An 18,671-nucleotide genomic window follows, 5' to 3' on the forward strand; every position below is an offset into this window, starting at 1 on the left:
ACTTAATGAAAATTACTCCGTGGCTTCATACCTTCATGCATGGTCACAAGTTTCAAACTAAAGTAATTTTTTGCAGATTAATCTTATTAACCAGCATCAGTGCAATTTACAAACTATGAACTGTATTACACAAGGCAAATTTTGCATATGAAAGGATACTAAAATCACACATTATTCATTTATTACGGAATCAGTCTGCAAGCCATTACACAGGTGGGACATATTATTTATGAACTACTAAAACAGAACCTACAAAAGACACTCTATGCAATTGAGAACTCAAACAACATGCTGTGTTGATATTTTTTACCAGGTTCAACAACAACAGAAGGGAAATTCGGTTGGTTAATGGCATTCGGGAATCCTTGCGTCTCAAGGCAAAGTCCAGCATGTTTGTTGTAAACAGCCCCACCTTTCCCACTGACTCCGTTCACATAGTTACCAGTGTAGAATTGCATGCCAGGGACACTAGTCCAGAGGTCAAGGACCCTTTTGCTCAAAGGTTCCCTAACTTTAGCAGCGTGTTTTAATCCTGTCTTTTCATCCCCACAGTCAAGCACATAATTGTGATCATAGCCCATGCCAACTTTATCGATATCCTGACTGATCCTCTTCTCTGAAGTGAAATCGAATGGTGTGCCTTTAACTGGGACAATTTCTCCGGTTGGCACTGTGTTCTCGTCAACTGGGGTGTAGTGATTTGCCCATATTCGAATATGATGGTCAAGCACAGGGCCTGAATTGTGCCCTGCTAGATTCCAATATGTATGTTGAGCAAGATTGACTGGAGTCGCCTTGTTCTCAGCCACAGCTTCCATGTCTAGCCTCATGGTTGTCTTGGAAGTAAGAGTATATGTCGCAGTCACAGAAAGATCACCAGGATAACCTGTTTCATGAAGAACATTTCTTAGGGCTTTGTTTGGAAAAAGAATAGATTTAGCATCACTTAAATTTACAAATAATGATAGCGTTAGCAGATTCTTTCAAAATGTATTTTACATATAATTCAGGCTTACAGAAACACGGTAAGGAATTACAAAAAGAAAATTGAAAATAAAAAATATGCTAAGTCATACTTCGTATTCTCTTCCAAACACTTAATTTAATATATAAACTAGGTGTTAAATACGCTAAATGTTCTTTGATGTAAACTCTGAAAACACGCGCTAAAAAATTCAGTAGTCAGCAGAAGGGGGAGGAGACAATAGAGAGCATACCTTCCTCGCCATCATGACTTTGATACTTAAAAGTAATGGAGGGAGTGTTGCTTTTCTCGTATGCAACTACATCCCATATTTGCTTGTCAAATCCCTTATGGCCACCTAAATGAAAAGATCGAAAATTATAAGGAAACACATAAGGAAATAAGGTTAGCATACCAGGAATGCAGTAGGTTCCAGCTATCTGTACAGTTAAAAGGAGCATAATTTAATCTCTAAACTAAACCACATAGAACTAGAATCCAGGTGAAACAATGGCTCAATTTGAGTTCACACAGTATTAAGATGTTAATAATGTCAATTGTAGTGCTTTGGCCACCAGGTCAATTTTTGGGCCTAGATTAATATAGGCATAAATGCAATGTGGCACTTGATAATCATATAAAAAGGGAAAGGAAAAAAAAAAAAAAAAAAAAGCACCTAGGCCTTCAGTGTTCTCGCTGTCTTCACTTAGTTCAAGAGCAGTAGGTTCAGGTGGAGTAAGTTAAATTCAATACCACTTAGTTCAAACAAGTAAAGTTAAGGGCTAATAAGGGATACCTAAATTCAAACCACAACAGCAAGAAGTCAATATGTACTATATTATAAAGAGAATTTAAAAATTAAAAACCAAGACAAGTGAGTCTCACATGACAAGTTATAAACTAAGGAAAGCAACGAATAATATCATCTCATCTGTCAACTGTTGCAGAAACATGTATACAGAAATAACACAAGCTTAAGAATCTAAGAAGCTAAAGTTATCTTACCATGGAGACTATTTGGGGGGTTGTTCACAGGCAAAGAGTGCTCAACTCCATTTAGTGTAAACTTTCCATTCTTAATTCGATTTGCAACACGACCGACAATGCAACCATAATATGATCCAGCTCCTTGCTGAGTTACAAAAATTAGACAAAAGTTAACGACAGAAACATTGATGATCTTAGATCATTACTTGTTGCAAAGAAACCTGACAGCTCAAATGTAAGAAATTCAACAGGAAGAACAACTTTTTTTTGAAGGCCAATAGGAAGAACAACTGATGTTGCATTCAGCCTCAAAGGCAAATACGAGTGTGTTCGTTTCAGGATCCAAACTTGGGATTGGATTTACAATTGAGTTTGGGTGACTGCAGGAAAAGTCTCACTTACTGAATCACCTAAGTGTATTATCATAACAACACTACAACCTTTAACATTTTCCAGAATTGATCTAGAATACACAACTTAAGTTATTAAAATTCATACTCCTATCCTACATATATTGAACTCCATTCATAAACTTTTTAATTCCACAATGTTCATGAATTTAACCAACAAGCTCATGCCATCAAAAATTATTTTCATCAGAAATTCCAAAAAAATCAATAGGTAATTTGCGAAATAAACAGATGTTATTCATCAATAAATTACAAAAATTCAAAATAAAATTATTAATCAAATAAATTATTCAATTCAAAATACTGGAAAGAAAGAGATAAATTACCAGGTAAGGGTCGACAGAGTCAAATCCCAATACAACATCCGCAAGTTTACCTTCACAAAAATTAGACAAAACCCATCAATAATCATACATGCAATGATAAAACCCAGAAAAGATATTGAGTAAAAAACTTAAATTAGATGAAAAGATTAAAAATTTATGATCAAAGTGTAAAAATTTATTGAAAATTAATGTACCATCTTTGTCAGGGATTGATAAAGATGTGATTGTGCAGCCATAATTTGAGATTTTGACATGCATTGAGCCATTGTCGAGCTCAAAGATCTCAGCCTGCTTTCCTTGATCTGCCATTAGAAAGAGAGAAGGGAATTTAACTGTAGATGTTTATCTTTTTCTTTGTGAGGATTACTAACTTTATCAATTTTATGATTTTAGCTTATATATATGCTCTCAGATAAATGGATATGGATTAAAATTTTAATATGGATCATATAAATATAAATTGTGATGACATCATTGATTTTTTTGGAAAATTATTGACTTATCTCTATTAGTTTAAACTAGCTTGTTAGAGTTTGAAGGTTTTATGCTAGCTTGTTTGACAAATGGTTTGTATTGGCGTTTTGTGTAAAAGTGTTTTATAATTAGTCATTAATTATTATTTTTTTTTTTGAAACATAGTCGTTAATTACTTAATTGTGTAAAATGGCCAATAAGTCAATAAGGATATAATCCATATTAGTTGGAGTATAAGCATGAGCAAACATAGTAAAGGGAGTAAATTTGATTATCTTTTTTTTTTTTTTTTTTTTTGGTGTTTAGAGAGCCACAAGGGCAGGAGTGAGAATCGATCTCAAGATCTCTTAGAACAAGGAGGGAAGCTCTCACCACTTGAGCTATTCCTCACTCTCTGATTAACTTTATAGTAGAGGAGTTATTCCTCTTATCTACCACAAACTAAAGATGGCACTGGCTAGGTTGCCCCATCACAGAAAAAAAAAAAAAAACCCGGCACGACACAAATATGGTGTAGGCCCACCTCAGCACGTTATTGTGCGTACCGAGCTGTGGGCCTTCATTTGGGAGAAGAACGATAAGGCACGGCCTGACCCGACATGACAAAACACGCTAAAATTTATGAAATTTTGCTTAGATACACAAGCTCGATATGATGGCACGTGGGCTTAGGCCGTGCATGGGCTAACCTTTTAAAAATTTCGACCCGGAACGTAACTCATGGGTCAGGCCTAACTAGCTCCAAAGCACGTGGGGTCAACATGAGGCATGAACCAGAGTCATCTTTACTACAAATCTCGTGTACAAATAAACTCTTACGAGTTTTATTAGTTTTTTCAAAATTAATGTTTGACTCAAAATTCTATTTCAATTATCTCTCAACCAAACCCTCACATTAGAAGCTTGAGTTAATCATACCTGTTCTTTGTCTAATTGCCTCAAACGACCAAACATCTCCTAACCAAACATCCCAAATCATCTAAATAAGATTTTTGCCGACACAAAACTTTGACTACAGTTACCCCTTATGGACTTTGGACTTATTATCCTTGAATCCTTTTTTTTTTTTCACAAAGGTTTTATCCTTGAATCCTTAGTTAAGGTAAAATACGGTGCTTGAACTTTTGTATTTGTAGCATTTTAGTCTCTTAATTTTTAAATGAAGCAAAATGGTCATTTAACCACCAATGACTCACTTTTTAGGTACAAATTAGCTGACTAAGCATAGTTTAAGGACCTTAGTGCACAGGTGGCAACAAATTTAATGATTTTAAATGCAAAGTTTAGGGACCTTCAGGTGATGAGTTGACATTAATTAAATTAGAAATGAAAGTTTAGGGATTTATAGGGTGAGGTGGCTAATGTAATTATTATAGGCCAAAGTTTAGGGACCTATAAGGACACATGGTGCTCCCATACAAGAGTGATTATAAGTTTTAACCAATAAGTGTAATTTAGTTCAATTAAACTAATTTAATTTCAACTAAATCAATTTAATTTTAGTAAAAATTATTTGTTTTATAAAAATATATAAGTGAGATAATTTAAGCTAACTGTGAATTTATGGTCACACTAGTTAATAATCTAAGGCAATTATGTTCTCCTAGAAATTAACATAAGAAAAAAGAAAAAAGAAAAAAAAATAAAGCAAAAGGAAAACCCGGCCCTTAAAATTGTCACATAAAACCCAAAAATATTGAAAATCATTTAGAACACAAAAAAAAAAAAAAAAAAGCCTTGAAATCCACACACAACCACCCAAAAAATTGAAAACCTTTTAGAACATAAACTCATGAAAAATAAATTGTGGATTATGAGAAAAGTGGGGTGGTATTATTTTCATTCTAGTTTCATAATTTTATTTAGTTTTATATTATAGAGTTTGGATTTGTCTTACTCATTCACTTTGAAAACACATTATATTTTTTGGTTTTATTTATTTTTATTTAAATTTATTTTGGTGTGTGAAATATATAAGGGGTTAGGGGTTAGGAGTTACGATTTAAGGATATGTGGTTAATGAATTTAGTTGTGATATATTGTAAAAAAGATTGATTACCAAAAAAATATAAAATATATCATGATTATCAAATTTTATTAGCAGTTTTTATTTTTACCAACTCACTTTATAAATATTTGGTTAAAAAACACTCACTTTGTAAATCCCTAACCTTTTGTTTATATTTAATTTAATTATTTGACTTGTGATTTAATAAGTCCTTAAACTTTTGTTTGAAAAAAACAAGTGTAGTCCCTAAATTTTTGTTGACTCGTCATTAGAAGTTCCTAAACTTTGGCTTAGTTGGCATTGACATCCTAAACTTAGAAAGATCCTCCACTAGAAATGGTGAGGCAATGATGGTTGAGGGATTTTTTTTGCCTCATTTTAACATGAGGGACCAAATATGCTATTAATGGCAAAGTTGAGGGATGTATTTTAGCTAACTCCTCGAATCCTTGATACTCCGTAACTAGAGCAGTTAATAATAACACTACCTTGTATAATAACCCTCGCTAAGTGCTTGGCCAAAGGGTACTTTAGAGTACAGGAGTATTAGTATCTCCCACTCTCTTCCTTCCGCCATTGTCAGTACGCCATTCGGCCGAATTACATTCAATTAAATTGAGCCAATTCAACAGCAGTCATCAGGTTTGTCCGTTTTTTCTTGAAAAATTAGGGGCTTTTTTGTTGCTAAAATTTTATTTGCACTATTTTGCAAATTTTCGGGGGTATTATTCTCAAATTATACATGTTTTATAGTTAACTTCGCTAATTGAAGCTAAACCCATATCAATTACCCATTTCATTTGATGAATTCAAATAATTTAATTGTTTTTGTTATTGAAAATTATTGATGGGTTTTGTTGGGTTAAGCTCTCCTAGGCAATAACATGATATGAACTAGGAGGAACATGATTTTTCTGGGTATTAGATTGTAACTCTATGTCGGAAATTTTAACTGTATCTGCTAGCCAATTTATTTTTATCATGTAATTATAAAGTTAGGTATTTTTTGCTATGTAATTTAAGGATATCAATTGGGATGTATGCAGTCAAGTATTGTAGTAGTTTTAGTAGTTATATAATTTTTGGATGGTATTGAGAAACAGAAGAAATAGTTTTGATTTCTTAATTTATTGTTATTGTTAGGTGTTTTTATTGTAAATAGGTTTCCTCAAGGTGGTTAATTCCTTGAAATCAGGGACTGCTATAGGCCAAATGAGGCTGAGGATCACCAATATAAATTTCTGATGCTGCTTGATTTATTTGGTCTTATATTGTCTAATTTATGCGGATCATTGAAAAAAATAAGTACATATAAGTATAATTGTTGTCACTCCGCATTTTTTGAATTTAATAGAACCTTGCAGGCGAACTTGAATTTATTTGACTTGCAAATGTTGAAAATAAAATCAAGAGCTGATAGATCAGCCTCCCTCCCTAACTAGGCTCCTGAAATCCAGAAAGATTATATCTGGTGTTATTTGTAGAAATTATGCTTTTCAAAATATATCTGGTTTCTTCTTTCCAGGAAGTTCAAAGTATATTGATGTTGTCTAGAGGATCTTTCAAGTTTTTGAAGCAAAACTACGATTTTTAATTGTTGCTTGTGTGTTGAGGGTCATAATTTATCTGTGTTTTCTGAATTTTGCTCCCTTCTTTGTGAAGGCTTAGTAAGGGTGTCTTTTGAATGTGGCTATAGTGCTTTACTGCTGCTGTACATTGCTCATGGTGTGATTTGAGGATTCTGTGTGATGAGCAGTTTGCTTTTGTGTCAGCAAACTTATAAAATTGTTCATGTTTATGTCACTCTATCGTTGCTTGTTGATTTAGCAGGTTATCATGACTTTTATTTCATTTATTCAGCTTCAGGTTATCATGATTTAATGTGAGTTGGGGAAGTTGGAGTGTCCAATGTGTAGGAAATTTAAACTCGTTCTTTTAATCTAACATTCTAGCCTATTGGCACATTCTTGCTACTGCAGTTTGAAGAAGCCCGGTTTCTAGTTGCTGTTGTTTTTTTCCGGAATGGAGATCGAAACTGATGAAAAAGACAGGGGTCTCATTCTGCTGAAGCAAGGTGCTGAAGCGGTGAGTTTATATGTACTTTACCAAGGATAAAAAAAACATTTATTAAGTAGATGGATGGCCAGAACTCCCATCCGATGCTCCAATAGAGGTCTGAGTGTCATCTGTTTTATTCTCCGTGAATCTTCTGGAACCATTTGCTGTGGTAGAAACACTTCCATACTTTTTTTTTTGGGGGAGGGGGGGGGGGGGGGGGTGGGGGGGTGGGGGAGGAGCTTACTACAGTATTTGTGATATTGTCTCCTCCCTTCTCCCTAATCACCGCTTCCTTCTGTCAAAATATCTAACTTTGATACATGAGTAATAAGACTGACTGTCTTTCATTGCCCAAAGTACTCCCAACAGAATGGTGTCAACTCATGCTTGCTTTCAATGCTTTGTGTTTTAATTTTATTCAAAAGTTTTCAGAGACAACTAATTTGATCTTTTGTCCATGCTGCTTCAAATATCCACTAATTAATGTTTTATTTCTTTCATATTCAGAGAGTTTTCGAGTCAACCTTTGTTGGAAGAAGATCTATTGTAAAGGAGCGGTTTTCAAAGAAGTATAGGCATCCAACACTGGACTCAAAACTTACACTAAAGCGCTTGAATGCAGTAAGCTGTTTAACGGGCAGTCATTTAATTCCTAACTTTTCTCCTTTTGTCAAATTTGTCAGTGAACTATTGTTTACTAACCAATAAAATTTTGATTTTGACCAGGAAGCCCGATGCATGACAAAAGCGAGAAAGTTAGGAGTTGCAACTCCAGTTCTATTTGCAGTGGACCCCGTATTGCATACTCTAACATTTGAGTATGTTGATGGCCCTATGGTCAAGGAGCTATTTCTCGAGTTTGGGGCTAATGGAATTGATGAAGAACGTTTACAGGATATTGCAACACAGATAGGGAACTCTATTGCGAAACTGCATGATGGTGGCCTTATACATGGAGACTTGACAACCTCAAATATGTTGATTCATAAGGATACCAATCAACTGGTGGGATTCTACTTTGATATTTGTTACTGTAGTTGGGAAGGAAAAAGAAAACTTTAAATTTGGAGAGAGGAGGGGGGTCGAGGTGAGCCCATCAGAGAAAGATCTCTTAGTGTTTTCTGTGATGTTTTTCAGGTGCTCATTGACTTTGGCCTAAGCTTCACATCTACTTTACCAGAAGACAAAGCAGTAGATTTATACGTACTTGAAAGGGCATTGATTTCTATGCACTCTTCTTGTGGAAATGTGGTAGGTTATATTGGATCCTCTTCATGATGTCGTATGATCATGCGGATAGTTCATTAGTTTATTTATACTAAACCACAATCAACGGCTTTTATGGGAATATGTATGTAGGAACTGCTGGGTTTTCCATTTTGTAATTTTTCATTACTTTGCTGCATCAATTGTTACTCGACAATAGTGGTCCATCACAGTCACATTGGGTGCAAGATAGGAATGTTAATTAAAAGTATTTAGAGGAATTGTTTTGTTTCCATTGTGGTTAAAAACAAATATTCTTGTGTAGATGGAACAAGTGCTTGCTGCATACAGGAAATCCTCAAAGCAGTGGTGCTCCACAACAAACAAGCTAGCTCAAGGTACTATATTTCCTTTGTCTTCCTTCTCTTGATTTGCTGCTGTTCCTCTGTGTATCGGTGCTCACTTGTTCTGTTTTATTGTCGCAGTTAGACAAAGGGGTAGAAAGCGCAGCATGGTTGGATGAGCTGCAGAAAAATCTTCATAGAATTGATCATGTAATATCTTCATGGATTACTTCTCTTATTAATTGTATCAAGCTTACTTTTAAACGTAAGCTTGTTCAGTATTAATACTCAATCCATGATTTTTTTTTAATGTTCCAATTTGTTAGGGTTAGTCTTGTAATGTTAACAAACTCATTTGCATCATATCAGATTATCAGTGAACCATTCAATGTCTTATAAGAAAACTCATCTTGTATAAGAAAATTGAACTATGCTCGTATCATTATAAAAGAACAAATTTTTCTGATTTACAAGTTACTAGAATTCCACATAACTAAATACAAAAATTATTTCTAATTATTTACTCTCTTCTGGCAATTTCAAAGAGAATGTAGCAGGGAGATTCCTGTTTCTGAAAAGAGTATGGTCTTAAATCATCTAACAACTAGTAGCCAAAGGTATGATCCTGTTGGCTACCAAATATGCAATTGCCTTTGATTGGATCTGTTCTAATTACATGAAGTACTTGTATTATTTTTGTTATTGACATCTTCCTTCCAAGTACTATGACAATAGAAGGGTAAAAATGGGTCAATTTTGGTGAATTGGGACTTTTAAATGACAATGATCTAAATGAGATTCATTTTTTGATTTAGGCATTAGCTTAACATAATAACATATGGTCCTTTTGTATTTGCCCAAGTTTACATAGTTTGGACCTTTTGAAAACTGAGGTTCACTCTAACTAACTACTCCTAGCATGCAATTTAATTGTTTCTATGATATTGCAAGACAAGCACAATTCTTAGAGTGTCACCTAGTTCACATTTTCAAAACTTCAACTACTCTTTATCACAATTTCAAAACCTCAATCACCAATAACTAATTGTCATTATCTCAAATAATTTCCTAGATGTCTCCAAAGGGCCAATAACTTCCCATATACGAGTAACTATCAATTCCATTTCTTATGTTGTTTTTTTCTAAAATATATATCAGATTATCAGTGCATTAGCACGGTACATTCTAGTTTCAGATTTTAAAAAGTGATGAAATGATTAATGAAACAAAGAATCATAGATTACAACAATACGACGCAAATAATTAGGCTAACAAACACAAGAATCCTTAATCATTTGACTCACTCTTAAACGCCATTATTTTTAACCTAATTCCCAACCCCAAATCTGATTAGGTTTTTACTTGATCACATCCACCATAGCTTTCCCGCCAAAACCAGTCCCTTCCTTGTAAAGTCACCAAAACCCAGAAAAACCAACCAATTTCATTCAAATTCCCAGAATGTCAAATCATCCAAACAAGAAACCAGCAAACTATGAACCCTCAATCAACCCCAATTCGCTTCACAACATCAATGTCAAGCTCCTCGCTTTCGACCTCAACTCTTTAACCCAATCCCATTCTCTCTCCTCCTTTTCTTCCCGCGACCCGATTGTCTTCTACCGTAAAGGAATACCCATTTCTCGGGTCGAAGTATTCGGAGTTGTTGTGACCCGAGACCTCAAACCCGACAAATTCCTGAGGTTTTCCATTGATGATGGAACTGGGTGTGTCCAGTGTATTCTTTGGTTGAATCAGATGACTTCTGCTTATTTTTCTCGGAGATGCCCATCAGATGTTCACTCAATTGCCCAAATGGCAAACATTCAGTCCAGTCGAGTTGAAATTGGTTTTGATGCCAGGGTTCGTGGCCGGGTTTCGGGTTTTCGGGGTACAGTTCAAATTACGGTGGATGATGTTGTGGTGGAGAGAGATCCCAATTACCAGATTTTGCATTGGTTGGATTGTGTTAAGTTGGCTCGGAAGCGCTATGATGTTCTGTCTTACAAGAAATGAGGTTAATTGTCTTTTAAGCTAAACTTTACTGATTTACTTGTTAAATTCTTTCTGAATATGAATGTGATTGTAACATAATGTTCATAGTATATGGTAAATTGTTGAATTTATGATGTAGCAATTAGAATTTAGATCATTGTATGTCAAGAGCTAGAATTGGTTGTAGTGTTTATGAGAGTATTTGGAGCTAGAATTGGTTTTAGTGTTTATGAAAGTATTAGGAAGCTGGAATTGGTTGTAGTGTTTATGAAAGTATTAGAAGCTCGAATTGGTTGATCAAAAGCATAGGCTATATAAGTTATATTGTATGAGTGGTACAACCATACATTATTGTATTAGAATGTAAGTTTCTGAGTATATATAGGACATATAGTTATATAAATTCAGTAAATCACTTGCCAAATTTAATCTGGTTTAGTCTGGACAGGTTTGATTTAGAAATTAGCTTCATAAATTTAGCATAAAGGTTCTATCACCTGTTCTTAATTGATTAAATCTAGTGATTTCTGAAGTCTATTGCCCTAAAGGGACTATTGTTTTATCCTTGGTGTATTCGTGCTGTGCTATATGGGAATTCCAGGAGATATCCTAGCAAGTATTTTCTTTAATAGTGATTCAAGTGAACAATTACCAAACATGAGAATAAAGGTGAGAACTTGAAGCATACTAGCCAATGCAATGAATATGCATATGGATGATTTAATGGGACAACTTAAGAGTTAATTCTGTTTGATGCTTAGATGGGTCTTTTTGTTGAGGACAACTTTACTTGTACCATCAAAGATTTCCAAATCAAGTACGCAAGTTGGATATCCTTGCTAAGTTTTACAAGAATCATATACACGACCACATGTTTTCCAGATCAAATGCTTGTACTTAATTTATATTAGGACTAAAAGGGCTATTACTGAGGAACACAACACTGGAGGTACTGAAATTGAAGAGTCAAGGAACCTCAAGGCCACATAATGAGAGGTTGTAGATCTGCATTTGTGGTTTAAGAGTTGATTGGAACTTTAAGATCTAATGCTAAGGGCATCTTCATGCTCATGAGCAATGTCTTAACAAGTTTATATGTAAGTGCAACTAGTAACATGTTTTGGTGGTTTTTATTTATTGCTCAAGGGTATTGTGTAGAGCCTTGAAGATCTCAACATTTTTCTTATGGAGATTATGGAGCCACTTGGAAATGTATATGAGGTTTGAAAACATTATGACAAGGAAAACAAAATGAAGTTTGTTTGGAGGCAAAAAACTCTTATACCCTAAAAAGGTTACAATTCTTGATGTCTATGTGAAATGAGCCAATAGTATGAAAATTTGAATTTATTTGATGGGGATTTATAAGTTTATAAGATACCAACAAGCCTCCTTAATAAGTTTGGGAAAAGACCATAGTTAGAACCTTAGAGGTCGCTTTGTAAAAAAGTAAACATCCCTTAAACCCTGAAATCATATTCTTCATGGTTTAAAGGTGTTTATGCATGCATCAAAGGAAGTAACCTACACCAAGAGGTGAGAGGGGCATAAAATGAATTTATTAGAAGAAGATCAAGGAATGCTTTGGTTTTAGTAACCAAAGTACCAAATTTATCTATAGGTACTAGCTAATACTATAAGTACAATTTTAGGAGACAAGAAAATATTTATATTTTTTTATTGTTAGTGGGCTTAACGCCTTCATGTTTGGTTAAACATGTGAAGGGAAAGGAGGGGGCAAAAAGAGAAGGAAAGGATGTGTGAAGGGAGAGGTAAGTGTGTTTCCATTTTTCTTTCAACGGGGTCAAGAAAGAATGATCGACTTCATAGGTTTGAGGTCAGATCCACGTCATTCTAGACTGCACGGGATGGCCAGGTCCTCGTACACTAGCTTGAAGCTAAGCAGCCGTCATAATTTTCCTCAAGAACTACGTGGGATTTTTGTGTGCACACTACTAGGCCATGCACGCACATCACTTCCCTAAGTGCGGGGAAGGCCCCTAAGGTGCACTTGAGTTGCCCACCGTCCCCTATGGAACTTTAGTTTAGATTTCGATATAATATAATAGCTCAAAACTTGTGAAAATGTTATTATAAGTTTATAACACCCCTTTTTTGTCCAAAAATCCAACATATGGTAAAAATCTTGAAATTAGTTTTCTCGAAAATATATTGGAAAAATAGTGTAAAAAAGGGGAAAAAAATGGGGGGGGGGGATCCCAAAAATTAGGATACTTTTGGGAAAGATATGGGGATGGGTAATTGACACATTGAGTATCTCTAATGTTCCTAGTGTACTTGTTTTAGGGGTTCGGAGCTTGTTTTGAACCAAAAATAGGATAAAAAAAATGTGGAAATGAAGAATTGAGTTTGTGATTGGAGTACTGTTTACATGTTTGTGTTTATAATTCTTTTTCGTAAAATATGATATTTATTTACTACTATATAATTATTTGATAAAACGGAGTTAAATTGGGGAATTTTGCAAAAATAAGTGATGATTTTCCGTCATTTATGAATATGATTGTTCTTGCCAACCATGAGATGATGTTCCTTTGAATACTTTTATAAAGATTTCACTATGAACAATTGTAAACAACCTCAATCAGCAATGGTAATTAGGTGTGTAACACCAATATAAACAATCCATGCATCGACAATGGTAATGGGTGGGTGTGGCTACAATACACTAATGAAGGATTTCTGACACCTTAATAGGACCCTAAGGGACCTAGTTGTTGATTGATAATATTTGTTGCAAGTTGCAACACTTAACACAAATTTCTCTAAAATAACCATATAATTGAACCAAACTTATTTTTGGGACTTTGTAGACCAATTGGTAGACCTATTAGGCTATCATGCTTCCAAACCAACTTTTATGATCCTAAGTGACATCTTTTACATTCACTTCAATTTTGAAAAAAAATTCTCGAAATTAGTCCAAAAACATGAATTATAGCCTTCATTTTTGGACAATTCTTGACCTTTTTAAGTCCGGAAAGGAATGAGGATGACGTGCTTTTCATGGACCCCATGAGACCCTGAGAGACCATTTGGGTGGTTAGAACCATCCACTTTATCTATTAACTATCATTTTAACCAGTTGCTTGCATACCTTTTTTCAATAACTTAAAACCACTACAAGCTTTTATGTGACCGACTAGTAGCTATGTATGGTTCCAAACAATATTATAGGTTCTCGGGATGCATCCCAACCATTACTTGAATATTTGACGTCGGGTATAGCCTTCAAATTTAGCTTCCATAGAAAATTTTCAGTCTCATCAAGGTTAGGCATCGAGGTGCTTTATGAGGTTCTCAAAGGGCCTTGGGAGGCCAACTTGGTGCCCAAAACCAGCCATTATAAGCCTTGCCCACCACTTGTACTAATGTCTTAAGATGCCTTGCCTTGAATTGGCCTTGCCTTGCCTTTAGCCTTAGCTTGGCCCTAAGGTAATTAGGCAAGCCAAGACACTACCCTCTATTGCCATGCATAGGTGTTTTTTTAAGGATGAGGTGTTTTTATAATTTATCCTTGTGCTCATGCCCCATGCCTAGGCTATAGACTGTTTTGGTTGGGGAGCAGCAGCGGCACCCATGCCTTGGCCGGGCAATGACAGTAGCATCAGCACCCAAGGGTCTAGACATGTGGTCATGGGCAATGGCAGCGGCATCATTGCCCAGGCCTTGTGCCTTGGCCCTCACACTAAATATATTTCAATCCTCTAATAGTCGTAGAACTTTGTTTATATAGGGGGGAGATGGATCCCTCCAATTGGTTTCCATACCCTTTGTTTATTTCATATCCATTTAAGAAAAAAGGTTTCTCACTTACCCTTACCTTCCTTATCCTCCATATTCTCTCATCCAAACACATAAATGTTTAACATTTCGTAATTATGAATTAATGAGCTTTCTGCTAGGAATTAGTACCCAAAACAGTAAGTAAGCAAGCTAATTAGATAGAAAAGGGTAGCTAAGGGGGATAATTTGTATACATCATGCTATAAAGCAAAGAATTAGTATACATCATGCTATCTGAGTTTTTATGGAGGCACATACAGAGTTAGTCCTCTTAAGGCTTGATGAACCATATGTGACTATATGTTGATACCAAAATTTTCAATCTGTAGAGTTTGACAAGGAATTAGATCTCAGCTCCTAAACCTCTTTAGAAGTTTTAGAAAACCCACTTCTCCATGTTCAAGTTTGTGCCTCAATACACGTTGTATAGGCACATAAAAGAACATTGTAAAAAAGCTTCTTTCTTGCTTAAGAGTTAAAATTATTATCCAAAGGCCATGACCACTGGGGATTACCATCTAGAGGCTTAAGGAGGTGTTGGTATTCTCTTAAAATTGTAGGAGAGTTAAGCCACATATCCTATAGTCAATGTTATGATAAACGTGTGATAAAGGTGCTTAGGAGGAACTTAAAAAATGGCTTGTTTGAAAAAAGCTCATTGCAAATGGCTATTTTCTATAATATTGTTGTGTTAGTGTGGCCAATTTGAAGAGCTTGTGTGTAGAAAATTCCACACACTTCCTCCACCTCCTTACATCACTTATAAATATAAGGTGTTGGGCATCATTTGGAGTATGTTTCCACTAACATATCCTCCAATACTCCGATACCTTCATACACTCTATGAGTGTCCCTCTATGCTTAGAGAGAATTTACCTACAAATACAACTCTCTAAGATATCTATCATGATTGGAGTTTCTACATACACACAATCTCCCTAATCCACTATTCTTAATTTGTATTACTCCTTTGTGAGTTCATATAGTGAGAGTTCTCTTATAATACTCACCCTTTTAAGGGTTCTTGTACTCTCCTATTTTCATTTAGTGGATTATTTCGACGCTCGTCGTTCGTTGGTTTTTTTATTTTTCCCACGTTAAATATTGTGTGTTCAATTCTCTACTGCTTATCTTGCCTTTATCTTTCTCCTACTTATCTTATCAACCTCTACATCTTTAATTTGCTTCCGCTGTGCACTTACCAACCCTAACAAATATTTACCCACCCACATCCTAGAAGTGAAAGTATAGGCTTCTCTTTTCCCTATGGTTTCGTGATCATCATGTATCCTGTAAGCTTCGACTCTCAGGTAGAAAGCACCTTCAATATTAGGTTGACAATTTTAATTACTACTCTTATCCCACATGATATTTATCAGTATATGCACTATTTAGTGTGGACTTCATTAAGGTAGGGGCTGGCTAGAATATCAAATCCCTGATGGGCTTGTGAAGTGCTGTGGCCTGTGGGGTCGTCCAGAGACATGTATCTTGTCATTAACCTGTGGGGTGCTTATGCCGAGGAATCAGCATTTTTAGCTGAACATGTAGCAGAATCTATTAAACCTATACAATTAAAATGGCAATAGTGGGCAGTCAAGACAAAGTTTAACTCTTGGTATGAACTTGCTGTTGCTTGTGGTTGTATTATTGTTTATCAGCCCTACTAACAGTTCACTTGTCACATTTCTCCTTAATTGGAAATGAAATTCATGAGAGGAAGTTTTTTTTTTTTTTTTTTTCCTATAATAAAGTGGTTGGTCTTGAAAAATTTGTAATTTTCTTTTCCTCTGCAGCTTTACTCAAAACATTACTCCGTATTTTTATTTAGTCTGCTTTGTTAACTATTATGTGAAGAGATACGAGGAGAAAGTATGTGAACACTGAATCAGTATTAGCCTTTTAGGTAAAATGTCGATCTTTGAGGAATGTATCAATTCTGTAAAACAGGATTCTATGGCTTATTCAAACATGCACACTTATTTACTGTAAAGTAGTAGAAAACTGTTGCTAGATCAAGGATCAAGTGTAAACAGCCTCTATGTAAAGCTGCGATACATCCGAACACCTCACCTCACTCGAGATGCATCCTCTTTAGGGACATTGGATTATGTTGATATTAATATTGATTGTATTACTTTAGTGAGATTTAAATTTGATCAAACGCTTCATTAAATTTTCTGTTGTTGACTAATTTGCCAGGATTGAGTACAAACGACTTTTTAAATTTTCACTTGATGCGCACTATCCTTACAGCTTCTTTAAAGTGCATGCATCTCTTTGTATTTCCAATTAACCTCCTTTCAAATCGTTTACCATTTAATTTTTGATGAACAGGAAGATTTTTCTACCACATGCAACAGAACCTGATCATGCTGTATATATAGGATTTTGAACGGAAAAAGAAGCTCTTGAGGGGACAGGTTAGCCTTTATCTTTGAAAAGATTTTCCTACTGTCTATCTCAAACTTTCCCCTTGTAGCCTTACCTGTTAACTTTGAATGTAGTGCCACATTATCTTAACAAAGAAAGACTGGTTGTAAGCCATTCCATAAAATGTGGTGTGCCTTAATTTTCTCCTTCCCTTCCCCTTGCATGACTACTGACTTGAGCAAAATCACTGGTTAAATTTTTAAGCCAACAAGTTGCCTTATATAATATCTGGGTTTGTCTCCTTTTCCATGGGTGCATTTTATTTGTTATTCCTTGCTTTTACACTGCAAAATCCACACTTGGGTGAATCTTGAGCTAGGTACACCCACAGTACTTTTTTGCTAATTTGGCATCCATCTCTATCTTCAATTAGATTAGGGCGTAGTTTATGGATGTCATATTAATTATAGCTACTTAAGGTGATGTCATGCATGGATTTAAAGATGAAATTAAGTCTGTAGGCCTTGCCTTACTGGGCAGATGTACTATTACTGCATATTGTACCCCTTGTTGAAGCACAGAAGACAATGTTTAAATTTGTTGGCAGAAAAATTATTTGATCTTGTCTCCTACATCAAATCTTTAATGTGTTCATTATTTCAAATTAAAGCTGCTTTTTATGTATATGCAATTTTATGTGAATGGCCCCTTTTTAGGTAGGGGATGGAGGAAGCCCTTTTTGTCAATGATTTTATGTACAGGCATTCCACATTTGTGTGGGTAGGCTAAACTAATGAACTGTAGTCAAGTTGTTAAATAAGTACCTTATTTTCTAGTTTTAGTCGATCTAATGTAGTCCGCTGCCCACCATATTCCTTGACATGGCTATGATAGTTGTAATTCACATCCTGCTACTACGTTTTTTTAGCTTTAAAGACCAATCCATTTCCCTCTTTCCTTTGTCAAGATTTTATTATTCAATCTCTTTTACCCATTCTTTGCAGGAAATAGAGAAAGGTATTTCCGAGTATAGTTAACTCCTTGTAGTCCCCAAGTTTTAGTTTTCCAAAGTTGATCCTATTGGAGTGAGAGACCACGGTCCTTGAAATTTAATTAAGCATTAGGGTGCAAATAAGATTTAGGAGAGTTAAATTTGAGAGTTCACTCTTAGCTTTATTTTCTTCCTAATGCTACCCGCTTTAGTAAAGGGAAAAAATAAATCCAAAAAATGCCAGAATTTACTTTAAAATGCCTTGGTGCACATGAATCCATTCTTAGAGATTTGACAATCATCTGTCTAAAAGATGAGGGATGCACCCTGAACCTTGATGAGTGTATTGACTTTACAACTTAGCTGTATGAACTATAGGAACTTTTGATCCAACAGGTGTAGAGGACCTACTGTTTTGGCTTATGGATCTGATGAGAACCCCACAGGGTCTACAATGTTAAATATGATGGTTCCTTGTGACATATTTGATCCAATTAGTGTTGTTGATTTAATAGTTTTTGAAATGAATGATGTCAATTGTCAATGGCAGTTAATTACCTCCTCTCTTTGTAGGAAAAGTTTGATGGTTTTACGAGGGTTACATGATTTAAACGAGTGGTCTTTAATTTAGAATGAGAACTTTTTTATTACTACTTTTAACTAATATACGATATGAAGTATGAAATTATGAATAATACGCTTTACTCTTGATGTTAAAGCATGGTTCG

General features: G+C 35.1%; 2 protein-coding genes and 1 pseudogene across 2 annotated transcripts; 2 read left to right on the top strand and 1 right to left on the bottom strand.

The window, feature by feature from the left end:
* Positions 1-154: 154 nt before the first annotated feature.
* Positions 155-3,136, bottom strand: LOC145568225 (uncharacterized). The gene is made up of 5 exons (XM_081627660.1): positions 2,882-3,136; positions 2,688-2,737; positions 1,970-2,096; positions 1,218-1,322; positions 155-886 (listed from the first exon to the last, which is right to left on the bottom strand). The coding sequence occupies exons 1-5, from the start codon at positions 2,994-2,996 to the stop codon at positions 264-266; spliced, it is 1,020 nt and encodes a 339-aa protein (XP_081483786.1). The 5' UTR covers positions 2,997-3,136; the 3' UTR covers positions 155-263.
* A 2,436-nt stretch (positions 3,137-5,572) lies between these two features.
* On the top strand, positions 5,573-9,219 carry LOC145568226 (uncharacterized). The gene is made up of 7 exons (XM_081627661.1): positions 5,573-5,811; positions 7,149-7,254; positions 7,735-7,848; positions 7,954-8,232; positions 8,365-8,478; positions 8,759-8,831; positions 8,919-9,219. The coding sequence occupies exons 2-7, from the start codon at positions 7,192-7,194 to the stop codon at positions 8,954-8,956; spliced, it is 681 nt and encodes a 226-aa protein (XP_081483787.1). The 5' UTR covers positions 5,573-5,811; positions 7,149-7,191; the 3' UTR covers positions 8,957-9,219.
* A 983-nt stretch (positions 9,220-10,202) lies between these two features.
* Positions 10,203-10,841, top strand: LOC145568227 (CST complex subunit STN1 pseudogene; annotated as a pseudogene).
* The last annotated feature ends 7,830 nt before the right edge of the window (positions 10,842-18,671 follow it).

The sequence above is a fragment of the Chenopodium album genome, chromosome 11, assembly GCF_948465745.1.
Source record: "Chenopodium album chromosome 11, dcCheAlbu1.1, whole genome shotgun sequence".
NCBI classification, from domain to species: domain Eukaryota; kingdom Viridiplantae; phylum Streptophyta; class Magnoliopsida; order Caryophyllales; family Amaranthaceae; genus Chenopodium; species Chenopodium album.